The sequence below is a fragment of the Diospyros lotus genome, chromosome 15, assembly GCF_014633365.1.
Source record: "Diospyros lotus cultivar Yz01 chromosome 15, ASM1463336v1, whole genome shotgun sequence".
Lineage (NCBI taxonomy): Eukaryota > Viridiplantae > Streptophyta > Magnoliopsida > Ericales > Ebenaceae > Diospyros > Diospyros lotus.
Window position 1 is genome coordinate 6,790,270 of NC_068352.1, and position 22,308 is coordinate 6,812,577.

Sequence of the window (22,308 nt, forward strand, 5' to 3'; positions counted from 1 at the left end):
CTACCTCAAGCCATCATGGTTACATCACCACCCATGTAACGGTCTTCTAGCTAAAATTTCTAGCCCAACTTCAATTCCATAGGAATATTTTTGAATTCCACAATTCCTCGACACAGCCTCACCTTCACAGGGCCCGAGACTACATGACCACCCATAACGACTCTCTTCTCAGCCCACAACTGCCAACTGACTTTGCAAGCCTACCACACCCAATGGTTCTCTTTGTCCTCCTCAACAAGGACAATACCATGATAGTAATGTGTCTCTTCTCAAGGTTGTTGCATCCTAAACCCCTCAAATCACTTGAACCAACATGACATCAACCTTGGATTAGCCTTTTTCTCATTATCTTTCCATTCTTTGAATAGCTTACTAATCCTTGAGAAATTCAGGCTCCTCCTGAATTCCTCTTATACCTTTCACTTCCATCGAGCTCGCACCATTTGATTAGCAGCCACATTAGGTCTAATGCAACCATCATTAGCTAAGACAACCTCTTGCCACTGCTCATCACACATCTAGTTGCAATCGCGACTCTAAAGCCCCTAGCGCCACTGACTGACCATTCCTACAACACTGCATGACCATGGCTAGCCGCTGCTCACCATTTCCACTATCACCGATCAACGCCTTCGGCCTCCACCGGCCACCCCCAGCTGGCCGTCAATCAACTCCACTAGCTAATTTCTTTCACACCCATTAACCCTAACTACAAGGTAATTTTCGATCAGTTGTCCAAACACTAGGGCATCTCTCTAGCTGCATCACTCATAGCTATTCGGTGATCTCATAAGCATCAAAACCTCATTCATTAGAGCCCATCGCATTCATAAACTACTCACTCGAGCTCTTTTTACCCATTGGAAAAATCTCCAATTCGTCCTCAACATCCATCAAATCTACTCTATTGGATTTAGCTAAGTTGCTAGGCTCGCACCCAACGTAACATTCCTCTAGGCACTACTCTAGCTGCAGAAAGCTTAGCAGCTCATCAGATTGGCTATTTGCTTTGTAGCTCTACAGCTTGACCCTTCACCAGCTCGGCAAGACAGCCTCCACCAGCTCGCCAACTTAACAACTCGGCCCTCTGGCAGCTCGACAACTCGGCCTCCACTGTTGAGTGTAGATTTTGATGATTGATGATTGGCATGTGTGAATGTGAATGTACATTTATATTTTATGTACTAACAAAGTTTGAAGCCTTCATAAGGCTTACAAAGCTGTTCTCTAGTGATATCATGACACAGGTTATATATGGAAACTTCTTATATTTATATAGAGATTTCATTATATATGGAAACAAATTTTTAGAGAGCTTCCTAGAAATTTGAGTCTTTGAGCTATGTATGGAAAGTTCTTCTTGGAATGGAAAGTCTAGAAGATATATATATATATATGGAATTCTTGTTCATATATGGAAAGTTCAAAAGATCTATATGGAAGTTTTGAGGAGATTAGAGTAGTTCACTATATGGAGTTGCCATATATGTAACTTGGTGACATGGCATTGTTAATGTGGCATTTTGATGACATGGCAGCCACGTAGAGCACACTCACTAGGCTACATCATCTCGTTGGTCTAAATATGGTAAGAGAATGATGGAGTAAATTTAAAGGTTCATAAAAGCTCCTCTACTCAGTTAAATATGGAAGAATTTTTTGAATTGCATTCAAATGGAGAAGTTAAAAATTCAGCCATATTGTTTAACATTAATGGAGGAAATTAAGGTTTGAAAATCAAACCTTGATAGATATTACTTTCCTTTATTGTTAATTCTCTCTCATTAAAAGGATATGGAGACTCAAATCATGGAATCAAGTATTCTACTCATTATGGCTAATTGATATCTTCATTATGGGAGAATATTCAAAGGATATCTTGCATATTTTTAGCTACACAAATTGATTCTCTATTTGTCAACATTTTTAGTATGGAAACTTGATCAATTATGAGCTTTTGAAGTCATAATTGATATCTTCATTGTTGGACAAATTTGCTTCATTATTTGAGAATATTTGCTGCATTTTACACTATTTCGAGGTTTAAATTCAAATTTCAAATCAGTTATTCTTGTTATGGAAGCTAAGGAGTCAATTGCACAATCAAAGGTGTTTGAAGATCAACTAGAAGTAAAAATTGATCATTTCTTATTTATGGTCGATTTTGCAAGAATTATGAAGAATTTTGATGATATTTTAATCCTTAAAATCAGCCATGCATTACTGGAATTGGTTTGCTCATTCAAAGCTAATTGGAGATCAACAAAAGTCAAAGGTCTTAAAGATCAATCAAATTAGCTGATTATGGAAGGTAAATCAAGAATTCAATATGAAGGGCTGAGATTGACTTGAAGACTTGACACATGGAGGGCTGAGATTGATCAAAGAAAGCTTACTCTAACACTATATAAAAGGATCTCTTGAAGGCTTTGGAACAACTTTTGGAAGCCCTATTATTTTCTACATTATTGGCCAAGATTTTCTTTCTCTCTAAATCTTTATGTTCCTCTATCTTCTTGAGAGAAAATTAAGAGAGTTCTCTACACTTCATTGTATTATTTTTGAGAGAACCCTATTCCTCAATCACTACTATTCTTGTATCTTGCAAAGAGCGTACAAAATCCAAACTAGTGAGTGTGAGACTCCAGAAGTAGTTTGGTGGTGGTGAAGCCAAGTGAAGGCTTCGGTGATTGTAACAAAAGTTTCATATAGTGGATTTAGTTGAAAATCCTAAGGAAGGAAATCCTAAGGTAGTGGATGTAAGCCATAAGGGCCGAACCACTATACATCGTTGTGTTCTTCTTCTCTTCACTCTTACTTATTCTTGCTTGATTATACTTGTTTGTTTTTGGTTTTGTGCTATTTGAAGTGGCCGAATCCTAAGGCCTACATTCTTGGTGGTTATTTTGATTATATCCTGATTTTCTTTAATTAATCATTCTTTGTACTCATTCAATATTCCATTTGGTTTATTTAAAGACTTGTTATTGTGTGCATTCAAATAACTTGTTTTCACCAAGTTGTAATTTGAAGAGTATATTGGACCAAAGTGCATACTAGCATAGCCGGCGGATATCATATTATCCATCTAGTATTTAAGTGCTCCCGTACTCTCAACTATAATTTTGGTTTGTATTAAATTTGTTTTCTCATATATATACATGCATAAGTTTTGCATTAGAGTTTTCAAAAGATGTCAATTCACCCCCCCTCTTGACTAGGTTAGAACTCAACATCCACCAGCTCGGCCCTTCGCCAACTCAGTAGCTCGACCCTCCTCTGGCTCTGCAACATGACCTCCACCAGCTTGCCATCTCGGCAACTCGTTATGGAGCAATACTCGATCGAGCTCATCCTTGCTCTAACCAACCATCTTCTAAACTTCTGATCTCTTTCTCAAACCGGCAGATCTAACCACCAGACCTCGCTGAACCCTCATATAAATGGCATACACGGCAATCAACAAGGTCTTACTTCATAGTCCTCGAGCCTCTCATTCCCAACACTGCCATTACAGGTGCAATCACCTGGCAATCGATCTTGTGTCTCCAACTGGAAATCCATCCAGCGCTACATGAGGATGCCTCCTCTTTATCGCATCGACACATTTAGGATTTACACTTGACTGTGCAACTGTGACCTTTTACAGATTCCGCAACCATGCCTTATCCACATGTTCAGCCTATCACAACTCACATCACATCTCACGTCACCAGTTTAAAGATCCATATACTTGAAACCCTCTTAAGTTTCAGTATTCGCATCTCTTTGTTGGCTTTCATCTCGTAAGACTTGCCCTCCATGACACTTACTTCACATGACCTCCCGGGGTCACTTGTCAACTCTTCCAGTCAACCCTACATTCCCGCATCTCATAGGGTCACATTGGATCCATCACCCCAATTTACCAAATCAAACACAATCAACCCTAGGCGCAAATGCTCTAAGATCCTTTAACACGGAGCTTCATCACATGTCTTGCCTTCATCCCATAAGATATCACTCAACCACTTCACAAGCTTACTATCTACCATAACAAGCTAATGGCACTACTATGACACTTCAGTCCCCATGGAACTTAGGCTTAGCCTGGACATAACCTACAGTTCGCTCTAGGTCTTCGGTGTCTAATCGTCTCCACAACAAACTGGTTACCTCATATAGAGGGCTGTGGTCCCTCGCCATGAGATAACCCAATGGGCACCTGCCATCTGCTTCAGTGGTTTCTAGCATTAGACCCGTCACCGGTAGGCATCACCTGTAGCATTATTCCATGCTAGAGCCATTCCTCGTTCCTTCGGTTCCACTTTCTGGACATCCCGAGCCACCATAGGACCTTAACATTCGTCGAACGTTTCATCACCGCTTCACTAAAGCAAAGGGTTTAAACCCCACTTGGGCCTTAGTGCACTTTACCGAACTTAGTCTCCATATACTTACTCGATTCGCACTTCTCAACTACTCAATTGAGCTCACCTTCTGACATTAAGAGACTAACCACCTTGATACGCTAGACACTATTACTAATCGAGTTACCCTAGCTCCTCGGTCACCATGACCTTCACGAAAGATTATCGGTCCTATGAAACTTAGACACTTGCCCACCAAAATTCCTATGGTACTACTCTAGTTCTTTAGCATCTGATCTTCGCTTGCAATTCATTATGTTGCTCTAGCCCAATGGGCCACCTGCTCTTACCACGAGCTAACCCGCTAGTCCTTTATCACATGGTCCATAGTACTAGATCCATCACTGCGAGCTTTACACCCGTAGCATTAATGCTATGTTGAAGCCTCCGGGAGCTACGATGGTCCCACCACCGTCTAACGAACACCATTTTACTTGGTTATCCTTACCTTGATAACCTCAGGCTCACCCCATGAGCCTCATTCCTTAAGACTTCATATCTCTTACAACCTAAGAGCATCTCAAACAATCCAACTCTTACAGCCTCATGATCTTACCCCTCAAGATCACGCTTCACAGCTTTTCAACCAGCATCTGAAAGATCTATCTTTCCACATCAATGGATCCAAGTCAATCATGTTGAGTCTAGCTCAAATTTCAGCACCCATCATCCGAAGCACATACTGTCACCCTCCAGGTGAATGGAGACCTCACATCTCCCTTATATACCCTCGTATACATTCAGTCGTTACGCCCAGCTCGGCCTTCCAACACGCCTCACTCGGGCTCCCTAGACTTTGGGAATTACAACTTGGGGCCTTTACATCTCTTGACACGCCCCTGCCTACTCGGGCATCTGGGGTTGGCATTTCCTTCACGTGCATAGCCCATGGATGTCCAGCTGCCACAATCTCCCTATCGTGGCACTCGGACCACACAACCCGTTCACACCTTTCATTGGGTGACCTCCTCATCACCCCAACAAGGATCTCGTGACCTTGGGCATCATTCCCAACCCCAAGCATCACAATAAGGATCTATTCACCTCTTATCTCCTGACCTTAGGCGTCCCACCAGACCCCAAGCGTTACCATGAGAGTTTGATTGGCCCCTCATCCATCAATCACTAGAGCGGTCTCTTGGCCCTTCACAACATGGACTTCTAATCCAATGGTTCTCACATGCATGTCAAGACATGCCCAACTCATACATTCCCAATCTAGATTCCTCTGAATCTCAACTCTACTTGCTAGGGATTTTCATCTCATACAAATGCCCGCTAGGGTCCACTTGCCACACACCTATCCTTCCTAGGATAGACCTTGTTTCATCATTAAACCAACTAGGGCCTACTCATGCCCTAGGCACATCCCCTCCTTGATCATCATACGATACGATCACATCGCACCACATACATCTAGCATGTATTCATCACACACTCGATTCCCCTCGGAGTCCTTCCAGATGCTACTTATATCATGCCTACACTGGCCATGTCATGCCTATGCATTACATGCACGCTCCACTCAGAGCCTCGCTGTAAGCAACCTTACTCCCTAGAGCTCGACACATAGCTAGTTGACGACTCCGTTCCTTAAACCTCAAGCTAACTCCAACTTTAGCTTACTCTATGTCAAGCACACACTAACCTTATCACACCATTTCTAAGGAAAAAACTCTATTCCCTCAAACACGCTTGGCCAATGCCCAAACATAGGGACGTTTCACAAATCTCTTCCCAGATTAGTTATGTCTTAGACTCTCTTCGCCCCTTCATGACTCTTGTTATGACTCAGCTTCATGTCCCAACATGAGCCTCAACACTTCGACCTTAAGGAGTTCTCATCCTTAGAACACTTAACATCCCTAAATCCCATATTCGGGTTTTCTTGACACTAACACCCACACTTGGGTTTTTGGTTCCTCGTTGCCTCGACCCGCATACCACTTACGGGTATATCATCTCGCTATGATATTCTCTTATTCCTATAACAGGAATATCTGAACTTACCCTTAAAACCATCGTAGGCCTCAATGCCTCAACCCAATCCTTAGGGTCCTTGGACCACATATCCTTGCTTTCGAGGTCATTAAATTAATCTCACATCCAAACCTCGAGATTAAAAGCAACCATTCCCGACCCCAACTCAATAGTTAGGACATTCCAACTTACATCCAAATCACGCTAGGCAATCCCTAACTCTTAATTCTGGCAATCAGTCACATCAAACACTTAGTCGACCATACATAACACCCCAATACGCTAACTTTTCCCACTCATATTGCTTGTCGTGCTCTGATACCAACTATAACGACCCGCTCCCACTTTCGGGTGCCACTAGTGAATAATCACCCGAATTACTTACATGACAAACCAACAACTAAAGGGTTGGACTATGTTTCAACAAGAAACGCCCTAGATGAGAACTAGGCTTCATCCTTCCCTTCGCTCCACTCGAGGAATCGGTTTCAAACACAGAAAAGAAAGCACAACGGACCGGGACTCGAAACCCGAGTGAGCTTCACCTTTCTTCAGCCCGCTTCATAGCAAGCCAAATGTGAACCAAGCACAAAACTAGCATAACAAACACTTCGCTGAGCATTGGGGATTTATGAGAACATACCTTTGATCCTTATCTAATTTGAACTCGGCTCCACCAACTAAAGCCATATATATCAAATTGCCCACAATCCCATATCACGTGATGGATTACAACAGCTAGAGTCATCTAGCGCTCAACAATATTTACATTCAACCACGTGAATACATACAAAGGATAATACAATTTACAAACTCAACAACATTACTAGTCGCCACATCATTCTTCCGACACCATCCCTGCTCGCATCTGGACTCGCACATCTACAACATGAGGTAACAACTCATGAGTCATAAAAACTCAGTAAGGGTGCAATACATCTAAATATGAATATAAACATGATTATGTATGCCAAGTGTATGTAACTGGGGCTAGGTTGATTCATCCTCACAACCCACCGAGGTTTGAGGCATCAACCTACCCTTTTCCACAACACTAGTCCTCCATATGGCCATAGGTACACTAGAACCCATATCATGCAAGTGTCAACTACTACGTGCAAATGCTACATAAAAATTTTATAAAACATATTTACTAACTTGCAAGGCCACCTCCACATGGGGTTATCCCTTACCTGGTTCGAAACTTCATCTCTGTCTCGGCACAAACTCCAGCTTGAACCTTAAGCTCTTTTAGGATCACTACCTCCCAGTTAAACCTAGATGCAAACACAAATCCCAACCATACACCAAATATTGAACTAGGGCTTATATTTTTGCCATACACACCGAAAAATCCACCCATTAACAACTACCAAACAACCTAACCAAGGGCTTTAATCCAACTAACACCTATACGTTATCTCGCATAATATAAATATTATGAAGGAAATAAATTAATTACCTTAACCTATCTGGAGGGAAAAATCTGGCCAAATGCCCACACTGCGTTGCCTCATGGGATGCCACCTTGCGCTCAAAACCCCTTATCCGAGCCTCTGGCATGGTTCTCGAGCCTCGAAATAATTTCTAGAATTTTCCTTTATTTTTGAAATTTTCTAGCATTTTTCTCCCATTTTTCCTTATTTCTTTTAATTTTCTTTTCTTTCTTTCTTCTTCCTCTATTCTTCTCCGCGCGTCTTATTCTTCCTTAGCACCTACAGCCCATGGCTTCAGGCATCACCACTTGCCTCCAGCCATTGGCTAGTCGTTGCTCGCCACCACTCCAACTTTCATAGTTGACGGGAAAAACAACAAAATCAGAGGCTAATTCTCCTAAAATCCCTCCAAGAAGTCTAGCTGGATCTCCAATTAGTTGGAGTGATTCATTGAACTCTAACATAACATGCCTTCCATGTGCTAGTAACCAAACATCTTTAACCCTTAGTTTTTCCTGTTTTATAAGCCCTTCTTTATCTGTCAATCAAAATACATATACCTAATTTAATAATTAATGCAAGTATATAATAATTACACTCAAGTTAAATATTTTGTGCATACCTATCACATTAATTGTCCAGTAACGACGTGATGTAGACGAGCGTGTCGATTCCGAATGCTGTGGTGGATCTGGGGTGGATGCTCCTGATGGAATCTGGCTAGATGCTGGAGGTTGTGATGGAGCATGCGTAGATAATAGAGGCTATGATGGAGATCGGGAGGAGGCTGTGGTGGAGCTGGGGAGGATGGTGGGGGCTGTAGTGGAGCTGACAATGATGTTGAAGCATGTGTGGTAAGTAAGGCATCACCACCTAAATCGGTAGTGCCTATCTTTCTTAGACATTTCTTTGTATTCATGGATGCACTTTTTTTATAAATGAGAAAAACATGCATGTATAAATAAAGCAAAACAAAATGAAAGACAAAATAAAACAAACACATGAACTCCTAGGTATGCAAAACAAAACAAAAGGAAAACAACAATATGAAAACATTACATCAATATTATTTGTTATTTGTGGGTGGATATTCTTTTAAAGGAGTTAAAGAGGAATAGAATGATTTCAGTGGGCAGCTTCTTGGAATGGAATATTGGCATGAAGTCTTTCCATGTAACTCTTTTGGGAATTGAAAGGCAAGCTATTCATGGAAGAGAATTTGGTCTTAAGGAGCCTGCCAAGATGATATTTTATTGCTTCTGTTATTGTTCAAACAACAATCTAGTATGATTTTGTTGCTTGTGTTATTGTGAGAATTTGGTCTTAAGGATCCCCATTTTAATTTCTCAACAAAATCTATTAACAAAAATTAATATAATATACATTAACATAAACCTAAAGATTGTAAAATTTAGGCTAATTTTGCACCTTAAATAATTTTTGAATTCATTAATAAAATTTGATAAAAAATGACAAGAATAACTGAGTTATTAAAAAAATTAAAAATTATTAATTGTAGTGATAAAAATTAAAGTACAATGACAAATTTGTTACAAAATGAAAATTCATAGATGATAGTGAGCATGCTATTTCTTAACAAAATATGACATAAAGGTTCAGAATAAACAAAGTGATATTGAGCCTCAATGTCTTCCTTTTCTTGAAACTGGACAAAATGCAAATTAACATTCTCTGTGCAAAATCTTAAGGCTACAACATGACATTACTCATAACTTTAGCTAAATTATTAAGCATTCCATTCAATTCTGTATTTACAGAACTTCCCATCAAAAAAGGTCTCTTATACAGAGACAAAGTAAGCAGTTGGGGCTCAATAAGAAGAAGGCTTGATTGATTTTATTGCTTGTGTTATTGTTCAAAGAACAATCTAGTATGATTTATAGGCACTTGAACCTTTTGCCTTAATATTCTTTAAATGAAAATTTGATACATAAGAAAATGAACCAACCAAAGGAAATGAAAATTTCACCAAGCAGCAAATAAAATTGCATACATAAGGAAGCCATTTAAGCATCAATAACCAACTAAGTGACACAAGATTGACTAATAGACCATAACATGCTTTAAATGAATAGAAAATCGAACTAACCTAAGGAACTACGAGAGGCAAGAGAGAGTTAGTGACGGCGACCGAGGGGTTGGGGCTGAGGGCGAGCGCAAGTGATGGCAGGAAAAGGGCCGAGGGCGAGTGCGAGAGATGACGAGTGAGGGGCCGAGGGCAAGCTTAAGCGAGGGGAGGGCGAGAGCGAGCAAGGGGCCGAGGGCTAGCGACAACGGGCTAGGGGCCGAGGGCGAGCTCGAGCGACGACGAGCGAGAGCGAGTGACGGACCGAGTGTTAGCGACGGCGGGTGAGGGGCTGAGGGAGAGCGAGCAAGGGGGCAAGGGCTAGCGAAGCGAGGGAGAAGGGTTCGCAGAGGGGTAGGCAGTTGGGAGAAGCAAATAGGAAATGGGGAAATGGGAATTTGGAGAGAGGGAGAGAGAAATGGAAGAGGGGTGCATTAGCGTTCAGGCGGGCAATAGGAAATTGGGAGAGGGAATTTGGGATTTCTTTTTTAATTTTTATTTTATTTCTTAATTAATTATTTAACTGTGAGATTTAAAGTAATTATACTTAATGCAGATAATTTAATATAAAAAAGTAATAAAAAATTAATTTTCATGTCTGATTGTTGAATAATCTGTATTTTTAAATAATAAAAAAATATTAAATTTAATTACGTTACCTGAAAAACTTAACTCATATTAGACACCATCTGAAAAAAGATCAAAAAATTGTTAAAAGAAATGTAACGTTTTGTTGATATCTTTCAAGTGATCAATAATATTAAAGGTGTGTTTGATAGCATAAAAATTCCATGAAAAATATCACATTAAAGAAATTAAATTCTATTATCATTATTTGACACACTATATTTTTTATAGAATTAAATTTTATAGTACAATCATTTAAAGCATATTTTAATTTATTTTCTATGAAAAATTGATTCCAAGGGGTGGTAGTTTTTGTTTTTCATGTAAGCTAAATGTAATTAAACACACCTTGAGAATATTTTTTAGACCTAGCTATTATTCTACTATAGATAAATGTTAAGTAAACTAATAAAATGATAGACACACGCTCGGCTATGTTTACTTTTTTTCTAAACACTAAATTGCTTTATATTTAAAAGAATTTTCGGTATCAGTTACTACAGTACTATATTAAAGTAATTTTGATCAATCTTGTAACCTTAACAGTATGTTTGGAAATAAAAAATTTCTAAAATTTAATTCATTTCATTTAAAATAATTGAATTCCAATGTTTGGAATAGTAAAATATTCATAGAATTATGAAGATAAAATTGAACTTCAAATGAAGTTCAAATTGATCTTTAATTTTACAAATACAAATCATTGAACCAATTTAGGTGTGATTTGGAAAGAATTGAAGTTAACAAGAGAATTATATTTTAAATAGATTTATTTCAAATAATTTAAATTTTAAAAAAATTATAAAATTGTTAATAATTTAAATTTATTAATTTTTAAAAATTTAAAAAAATTATAAAAATATTGATTAAATTTTAAATTTTACAGCGATTTCTATGAAACCGCCGCAAATTGTAATAAGTGTTTAAATTATTTTTTAATTAATTTGAAATTTTTTCTTTAAATTTTACAACAGTTTCGTAAAAATCGTCTCAAAATTTAGTTTTTAATTATTTAATTAAAAAATATTGCGGGTTAATAACTACCGCAACATGTTCAAATTAAATTTTAATTAATTTTAAATTATTTCTTTAAATTTTACGACGGTTTTATGAAACCGCCGCTAAGTGTTTAAATTATTTTTTTATTAATTTAAAATTTTTTCTTTAAATTTTGCGGTGGTTTCTACGAAACCGCCATCAAATTTAATTTGTAATTGTTTAATTTCTAAATTTTGCGATGGTTAGTAACCGTAGCAAAATTTTATTTTAATTTCTTTTTAGAATTATTAGATTATCCTTAAAATTCAACGACGATTTTGCGAAACTGCTGCAAAATGTTACAAAAACCGCCGCTAAAACAATACTTTGCAGCTGTTGGCAAACTGCCGCAAAATACCTAATTCTGCAGCGGTTTTTAAAATCGTCGCAAAAAAATCACTGCTAAAATGCTATTTTTTTTGTAGTGGTGGTACCACCCGTTGGTTAAACAAATGCGTAGACATCCATGAAACAAACAAGACAGTTAAGCCCTACGCATAAGTAAACCATTAGTAATCAAGCATTGCTTCTAAACACTTAATTCAATATTACATATCCTACAGTAATCCAAACTAACTCGCATCCTAGTCATCAGGGCATCGGACACTGACATTTTACTCTTCCCTTTTCCTTGCATGCAAAGAAAAGAGTGAGGAGCCATTATTGTGGGGGTGCCCCAGGAAAATCAAAGAAAAAAACATGAAAATCCTATAAGCATTCCAAGAAAGCTGAAGACTCGAGTGACCCTGAAGAGTGTTTTAGAGAATTTAGAGAGTCTCCAAACTAATTCATCCCTTAATTAGCATTATGGAAGCCCAAGACCCATCCTAAGGGTCTTCCAGGCTTAAGTAATCTGATGACTCCAAGGAGTCTCTAGACCCATCCGGAGGATACTCTTCGGGTGCTTCTTCCCTAAGCCACCTCCAAGCTCTTCAGCCTCATTTGATGCATTCTCACCCAAAAAGTCGGGGTGCATATCAGCATTCCATGTGTCACGTAGCCTCTACCACAAATGTCTATAAATACCCCAACACAGTCCAAAGAAGAACACACACATGCAGACATAACATAGAGGACCCAAACTTAGGACTCAAAGACCCTGAACCCATCGGGAGGCTCCCATCCAAAGACACCCATCTGGAACGTCATCACACACATACATACATACAATCATACTTCTCTTCTATGGCATCAACATCTGACTTAGGCATTGGAGGGCCTACGTGGGGAAAGTCCCCACGTGCCTTGTAATTTTTCTTTTACTATAGACCTATCCAGTGTCAACCCATCCAAAGACCCTTCAGACCCAACAAGAGACTAGCCATCCGAAAACCTTTCAGGGAACCAAACCCCAAAAAACTCCCCAATGTTCTCTTTTCTCTCCCAGACAACGAATTGAGCCAAGCTCCTGTTAACCTTTCTTGACGTTGTTGACCCTACCTTCTCGCCAGGTCTCTTCCAAGTTGTTCCCTAGGATAAATAAATTTAATTGTTGTATTAAGGCAACAACACTAAGAAACTTAAGAATATTTCTCAACATGGAAAATATTGAGTATGTTTTAGATAAATGCCCCCCTAAAGCATTACCTGAGGGCATGCACTAGTGAGAAGGAGTGTGCCACGTGGGAGGGAATGAGAGAACATGACTAGACAACCCAAAACTACATACTCTCCTCCATAGGTAACGAGCTATAGCATTAGCAAGAGCGCATGCTAGATGCTACAAACATGATTTTGAATCTACGTGAGTTATATGGAGAGCAAAGTAGGACTACTAGATATGATATATAAAAGTAGTTGTTTAGGGCCAAGATGGTGGAGGGATCTAACATTGGGGATCATGTCATAAAAATGATCGATTTGATTGGTTAATTTAGAGTACTTGACTTCAGTATGGACCATGATCTCCAAGGTGATATCATTCTTCAATCATTGTCAGATTCCTTCTAACAGTTTATTGTAAACTTTCATATGAATAAAACTAAATGCATGTTCCTTGAGTTGTTAAATACGTTAATACTAGCACAAGCCCAGATAAAGGAAAGGGCAAAGGAGTTTTTTCCATCACCTCCTTTTCATCTTCAAAGAAAAATAAATTTAAGAAATATAAGAAGAAGAAATTAGGGTAAAGAGAGACATTGCCAAAGTAAGCCCAAGGAATGGGGGAGAGGGGCAAAGGAAAGTGTTTCCATTGTTAACTAGATGGACATTAGAAGAGTAATTGCCTAGACTATCTTTAGAGGTTGGGAGTCAAGCACGAGGATGCTCAAGGCTAAGGTACTTCTTCTTTGTTTGTTATTGAGACTGATATCATGATTGATCAGTACCCTACTTCATAGATTTTATATTCTGGTGCAATATCTCATATATGCATTTCCATACAGGACCTAGAGTAAAGTAGATTGCTTGAAAAGAGAGAGGCAATCCTTAGAGTGGGAAATAGACCAATAGTTGTTGCATTATCTATAGGAACTGCTTCTATACTTTTGTCTTCTTATCATGTATTTAACTTAAATGACTATTTATATATAACTAATGACATTCCAAATGAGTATCCATTCCAATACTTATGAAGAAAAATTACTTATTAGTGAGATAATAAGATGCTGGTATTTAGAAACTTCCAAATCCATGGAAGCTGTCCAAGCAAACAACAATACTTTGATTTACGTTGACTTGCCATTGTAACTGTCTAATCTATCAACAGTCTATTCCCGGTCTTCAAAGCTTTTTCTTTAGCTTTTCTAGTTTCAATTAGGAAGATCCATTCAACTTGGTGTTTTTTTATTAAACCTATGATTTGGTTAACCATTGAAGCTTAAGCTAAACCTTGGCAGTTCCCAGCAATGGCATTCATCCAACAAGAGGCTACATTGTGGAACAATGGTAAATAAGATGAGTAGTTTTGAATAAAACGCCAGTCAAACAAGATTAGATGGGTATCAATGAGGGCTATGTAGCTTCTGATTAGTGTTAACAAGAAGTAGTCAACAAAAGGTTAGGGTTATAAGAAGGGATAGACCTAGATGAGTAAAGGACAATTAAGGTCATAGGGAAACATGGGAAAGTTACTGAAATAGGAGATAAAAACTGATATGCAAATTGAGAAGAATCATATAAACAGAGGAAAATGTAAGAAGAAGAAACTCAATGGCGCAATCGACTAAATCAGTGATAAACAATGCTAGGTTAGTTGGGTAGTTGATCTCGACAACTAGGTAAACACTCCATGAGTTAACTGGGTAGGAGTATGTATGTGGGCCTTAAATTACTAATCAAGAAAGGTGCAAAAAAGAAAGGGTTTTATGGCTTTGAAATGTGGAGAGACAAATAATGAGAAAAGGGTTTAAGAGGGAAGTGGAAGATTGAGTTTCAGAGGGTGGTCGAAGATTTGATGATCACAGAGCCAGAGCTTCAGCCAAAGTCACCTCGACGAGGAGGAAGGAAAGCCCACCTATGGGATTCAGGGGAAGATTTTACTATTTTAGTTCTTGATAGTAGTTTTCCTTTTTCGTTTTTTTTAGAAAAAGGGGCAATATTATTAATATATTGTGATAAAATATATTAAAATATTATAATGATGAAATATTATTAATATAATATATTTAAATTAAAAATTAATATATTGCTAGTAATAATATAATACATAATAAAATAATATATAAGAGATATATTATATCATTAATATAAGTATACTATAAATTAATACATGAGAAATTATACTACATTAAATCGATGCATATATTATGTTGAAATAAATAATTATTATTAATTATTAACTTATTTTTTATACAAAATAATAGATTAAAATTAATTAATATATTATAATGAAATAAATAAACTTTAATGCCACTAAAGCATTTTAATCTAATGTAATCATCTTAAATATTAATTAATATGTTATATAAAATAATATAAGTTATTAAGTATTACTAATGTATAATATGTAATATATAGTATATTAATATGTTGCTTTTTAACACAATATGTTAGTTAATATACAAGTTTTAAACACTAACACAAAAATCAATATTTTTTTCATGTATTTTTGATAAATGACAAGAAAAAAAGAAAAGAAAAATTCAAACCATTTGCTCAATTTTCTATCTGAAAATGGAAATTAAACATAAAAAAATCTAAAAATGGATAATGAAAGCCTGCATATAAAAACTAACAACAAAATCAAACTGCCTGTTTTCTATTTCTACATTCAATTTTAGTTTTTAGTTCTCTTTTGTGTTTAGTTTTTGTTTTCAATTAAAAAAAAAAAAAAAACTCAACTTCTTAACGTTACCTCATCAAATGAGCCTAAAAAAAAGGCATAGCAAGGAAGATTAATAAAAATCTAAAAGTTAAATGAAACATAGCCATGAAAGTTCACCTTTGTTTCATAAATGATCTTAAGGAGCAAACTGCATGATCCAGTTTAACTCATAAATGTATGGGAATGCCTCATGTGAGTTGTTTTTGTCAAAAAAAAAAAAAAAATCACATTTTAAGCTTGGAAGGGAAAACCAATCTAATCCAGCAATTTGAATAGGAAAAAGAAACCCAAGTCAAAGTCCTTTGAAGCCAATAATTTCCAATTGCAATTAAAATGTGACATTTTCCATTGACTTCCATTTTAACTCACAATGTTTAATTTCATTCAACCTTCCAAGCATGCATACAAGAGATGACAAAACTCAAAAGCATCTCCAGACTCTTCATCACATAAAACTCTAGCATCTGGATTGCTTGTAAGTTCCCCTTCTGTCGTACTTCGCTTGAAGATGAAGAAACCTTGCCCTGAATTTGGGGTTGAATACAACCAGTCATGCACATCCCAAAAGATTTGCAATGGCATGTCATCCACCAACACAGACTCATTTCCCCGAAATCTCCAATGTAAGTTCATAACATGAAATAGCAAGATCCCATCCAAGTTTATCCACAGTTCAGGGTCGCCAGGCCCAGATAAAGAGGCCTCTATGCCAATGTTGTGCTCTTTTCTCGCCATCCCTAATGTGCTTCGGGTGAAGAAACATCGCTTTCCAAACACATTTTCTTTCTTATGACGTAACACAGAATCGACCAAGGATGGCCTTGACTTACTTCTCTTAAAGGCTTCTTTCTTCCTATCGCCTAACAATAAGACAACTTCTTCTCCTGATACCATGGCAACATAGTAATCCGAACAAGGCTCAGGGCTACCAGAAAACTTTGCAGTGCGAAAATCCCAGAAAATGTCCACACGCTGACCATCAATTATGAATGATTTTAGACCTTTGCTGCCCCAAAATTGCCATGTCTTAAGATCAATCTTGCAATTGCATTGGTTTTCACCAGAACGGTTTTCCACTGAGATGTTAAGGGTTTGGCTCGTGAGGTTCTTCGACCAAGTTACGGTTACATTGCGTGAAAAATCTGCAACCTTGGCTTCGTAGACACAGGTGACAAAGCTTTGTGTTGTCTTATTCTTTGTTGCATCCTCCATTGGTTTCCCTTCACAAGGTAGTTGGGGGCTCAATTCGCTAGGAGATTGATACATTGCCAAGATCCAAGGCTTTTCTTTTCATACAAAACCTGATTGAGATATGACGCACAACATTTCTGGTTTATGGAGCCTTAAGCCTTTGCATCTTAAGCAGATCTACAATTCGTAGATCAACTTCAATGCAATCTGTATATCCTTCTAAAGAGAGATTTCAGCTCCCAACAAGAATTTTATCCCTAATCAAATTGCATCATTAAAACACATTACATTTCATCTTTATTGATTGTACAAAGATGTTTTACAAAAACTAGTAAAAGTTAATGGATCATATTAATTACCTTGGACAGGATGAAAGCGCCTAGATCTCCATCTTAATTAGCCAACAATCTGAAGCTCATGAAACCATGGAAGAATGGAACATAAGATATGCATGTCAATTTAATTTGCAGGATAACATGATATCACATTCTCTGATATCTGAAGAAACTCCAATGATAGGTTGGCATTTACAAGCAAATATGAAGATGATAGAGAATGCATGGACCGAGGCAACTAGTTATTGGAGTTTTTGTTATATGCTGGCATGCATGAAATGTTCTTCAGAGGCTGGCAATGTTGAGATTCGTAATTGCCTGCATGTTGCCACCATTTTCATTCTTTTTTATCCTATTGATAGTTAGATTGTTGTGTGTGGAATTCTAATTGTTCAACTCGATCTGGGTATATGGCCAAATTTGGCTATATCCTATAAGCACAAAATGTCTTAATAATTTGTTAAATTATTTATTTTTAGTAAATGAAAAACTTGTTTTGAAGAGGTAGGAGGTAAGTTTTAAGAAACCATATATACATGCATGTTATTGTGTCATAGACAAAAATTTATTAGAAGACAAAAAGGCCTAAAAGCCCAAAATAACTTTTTGGGTTAAAAGGTGTAAATTTTTCCATAATTGAGGGAATTGGGGGTCTTGCACAACACACAGATTAGATAACTCCGACATTTGAAAATTCCTCCAAATATTCTAAGAAAATGATAGACAATTATTCATAAAGAATTCTAATTTTAAAAGGATTTCAAAATATTGAGATAAACATTATCCATAAGAATGTTAATCCTAATGGATTCCAAAATATTAAAGATAAACATCATCTATAAGAATTCTAAATCTAAACTAATTATGATTACTTCATACCTCACTATAAATTAGCAGACACTTGTTCCAAAAATGGTACGTCTCTAATACTAATTTCAATACAGTCTTGATTATTTTTAATGTCTGACTTAAATATCGGAATATCTGCATATATAAGGACATTCTTGTGCTCTCTGACTGTTTTCGTTCTTATAGGCTCAAGTGACTTGATGATGACATTTACAGTTAAATAAATTTATTGTTATATATAAGCAATAACAATTAACATCATCTGTAGGAAACGTCCAAAGAACCTATGAATATTATGGCTCTCACACGATTTCAAGTTGTGGGAAGCCAAATTAAATTAGTTGAAAGAAAAGGCCTTGCATGAAAAAAAAAAAAAAAAAAAAGCAAGGAACAGACAATGCAGCAGAATTATGAATTTGAGAGGCTACAAATCCACAAATTGACTACGTGATAATTATGACTCAAAATCTTTATTTATCTGTGATTAGGTTTCCTAATTTGACTGTAACTATGTTAAATAGGTGCCTAGGTTACATGATATAATTTCCTATGTTCATCCATAGATGATTTTAGGTCTATAAATAGGTGCTCAGATCACATGAAATTAGACACAAAGTGTGTGCTAATATCGCTTTTGTATTACCAATATTTGATTAGTGATATTTTGTTCTTTCTGCCCGTTATTTTTCTCAATTTGGGTTTTCCACATTAAATGATGTGTTCGTGTGTGGTTGATTGGTTTGATTATTGGCTTGTATTCGATCCGATTTCATAATAGACTATATAATATACATATATGTGATAATCTCAATAATGTTTTGTTCCTTCATTTAATATTTTCACGCCCTCCACTCTTTACATTTTCAATTCTTATTTTATATATAAATAAAAACAAAGAGAAAGTAGAGGAATTATCTTATATTCGATGATTGAATCGGACTTCATCAATGATGAAGTACGATTATCAAGCCGCTGTGGATGGGAGAAGCCCAGGCTTCATGAAGGTCACTCAGGCTTCATCCGAATGCAGCAGTAACAAGGCGATGAGATGGTGCAGCGGCTATCGGCAAGAGGCAATGCGGCTAGGCGACAGCAAGATGTAGTGGTGGTCACACGAGGCACTGCAACGAGACAACAACAGGATGCAACAGCGATCGCATAAGGCGGTACAGTGGGGCAACGACAAGATGCAATGGAGATCGACGGTTGGTGAGATGAAGGTTGCGAAGAGATATGGGGAGACGATGAGGCAAGGCGAGGTGGAGCTTGTTGGGGGCAGTCATGATAGAGGAGAGAGGAGGCGGTCAAAGGCAGGGGTGGTGAATCTGCAAATTAGGTGAGGGTATTTTTTTCATTTAGCTCCTTAGGTCATCCTCTCAGTCATCCTTATGCAAGCAAAGTAGCATTTTCCAAACCCAAAAGCCCCAACAAAAGAGGCGCAACAATGGCCGTGATGGCGGAAGGCCAATGGCCGCAGAAGGTTGACCGATGTAGGATTAGGCAAGGTGAGGGAATCTAACAATCGCATGTAACCGTCGAAGTGATCCCAGAGAATGAAGTAATGTCAGAGATCGACAGTAGCTGGAAATCTAACATAGGTGAAAGACTAAGACTGGTGAAGGCGATGGTCACGAGGATGACTGGCGATAACAAAAGCGATGGTCCCACAGACAACCAGCAGCAAAGAAGACCTGATGATAGTTGTGCAAGGCCAATGACAACTGAAAAGCAAAGATTGCAAAATACCAATGATCATAGGAGACCTGTTAGAAGCGTAAGACTAAGGCAATGGCAGAGGAATAGGCAGGAACTACAAGGCAGTGAAGCCAGCGGCAACAAGATTGACTGATGGCGATGTCAGATGGTGAGGTTAACAACAGCGAGGTTGATTGACGGCGTCGGGTGGCGAGGTTAACAGCGACGGCGGTAACAAAAAAGAAGAAGAAGTAAGCAGGAGACCGATATTGAAAAAGTAAAAGCTTCTCGAAAAAAAAAATACAATCACAGCAAAAAAAGGCAAAAAAAAAAAAAAAAGAAGAAGAAAAAAATCAAAAATTAATTTTTGGAAATCTAAAATCACTCCTCGAAATAGTGAAATAGCCTGGGAGGGAATGAAAATCACCTATGAGAGAATGAAAAGCATGCTTGGAAGGTATCACATACAAAAGTCTAAGTACTTAGTCAAAAATTTTACACACAGAAGCTCGAAGAGAAGTACAGACCAACTATCCTTGAGATAAAAAGGCATAACTTGGGGTGAAAAGTACAAGAAGAAGATGTGAGTTCTTACTAATCCAAGGAAATGAGGATCCAAAAAGCACATTCTGCCATTTGAATGCCTCAAGCCCTCAAAAGAAATCAAAATTTGTGAATAGACTACAAGGAAATAAGTGCACAAAAAAACTCAAGAGCCATCGCTCATAGTTTCAGCAAACATGTACACACGAAATTGGGGAGCTGCGGTTAATGAAAATATCATTAAGATGTATGGGGGTCAATAACGTCAATGGATGAAAGACTCGCATCAAACACACACGACAAAACTACTCATGAAAAAACTATTAAGATGTTTGGGGGTCACTTGTGTCGGTGAATGACGGACTCATCTCGAACACATGCGAATGTTAAAGACTGTTAAGATTTTCAGGGGTTCACTTGTGTTACCATATGGAGGACTTTCCCCAAACACACAATGATGTTAAAGACCGTTAAGATGTTTGAGGGTCACTTGCATTGACGGACTTAGGACTCGCCCTGAACACACGCGGATGTTGAAGACCGTTAAGATGTTCGAAGGTTACTTATGTTGACGAACGAATGACTCGCCCCAAACACATGTGGATGTTAAAGACCGTTAAGATTTTCGAGGGTCATTTGTGTTGAAAAATAAAGGAATCACCTCAAACATAAGCATATGTTAAAGACCATTAAGATGTTTGAGGGTCACTTGCGTTGACAGACAAAAGACTCGCACTAAACACACGCAGATGTTGAAGACCATTAAGATGTTTTGGGGTCACTTGCACTAACGGATGAAGTCCTCACCTCGAACACACGCAAATATCCAAAAATTGAAGTGTGAATGCGTTAGAATGGTTTAAAAAATTGAAACATGGAGGCACAAGAATAGTTCAAGAAATCAGAGAAAACATAAGAATCACTAAAATGATAAAGAGAGAACCTAGCATCAAAATGCAAAATGTGTGAAATTGGATTACGGGTCAAAAACGCTAAAAGCACAAAAAATGATCTAGGATAATCTAGAATTAAAGGCGATAGATGCGCAAGAACAATCATACATAACCTAAAATCGAAAAGAAAAATCATGAGGATGGTATAAAAATAAAAAATGCAAGAGCATGAGAATGATCTATGATTAATAACAAATGTCAAAATGAAATAGAAACAAGGGCAAAAAACAACACAGTCTACTTCTCCATCTGAGAAATTCAAATGAAATAGTGGGGAGCAATTGTTGTGTCATAGGCAAAAGTCCATTAAAAGACAAAAAAAGCCCAAAATAACTCTTTAGGCTAAAAGGTGTAAATTTTCCCATAACCCAAGGGGTCCCACACAACGCACAAACTAGATAAGTACGACATTCGAAAATTCCTCCGAATATTCTAAGAAAATGATAGACAAATATCCATAAAGAATTATAATTCTAAAAGGATTTCAGAATATTGGGATAAATCATCCATAAGAATCCTAATCCTAATGAATTTCAAAATGTCAAAGATAGACGTCATCTGTAAGAATCCTAATTCTGAACTAATTAGGATTACTTCATACCTCTTTATAAATAAGCAAACATTCATTCTAGAAAGGGTACGTCTCTAATACCTGTTTCAATATGACCTTCATTATTTTCAGTACCTGACTTAAACATTGGAGTGTTTGCACAACGACCTCCTCATACCATCTGACTATTTTCTTTCTTGCAGGCTCAAGCGACTTGACGACGACATTTCCGACCAGATAAATTTATTGTTGTATCTTGACAACAACACATGTATTATTGAAAATTATTTTCTATGTCCTTGATTTCTACTTTATAATTATGATAACAATAATATGAAAAAATACTTTCATT

The 22,308-nt window shown here is 37.3% G+C and overlaps 1 protein-coding gene across 1 annotated transcript; it reads right to left on the minus strand.

The window, feature by feature from the left end:
- Positions 1 to 16,224: 16,224 nt before the first annotated feature.
- Positions 16,225 to 17,052, minus strand: LOC127791551 (uncharacterized). Its single transcript, XM_052321535.1, has one exon. It carries the CDS (start codon positions 17,050 to 17,052, stop codon positions 16,225 to 16,227), a length of 828 nt encoding a protein of 275 aa, XP_052177495.1.
- Between the last annotated feature and the right edge of the window lie 5,256 nt (positions 17,053 to 22,308).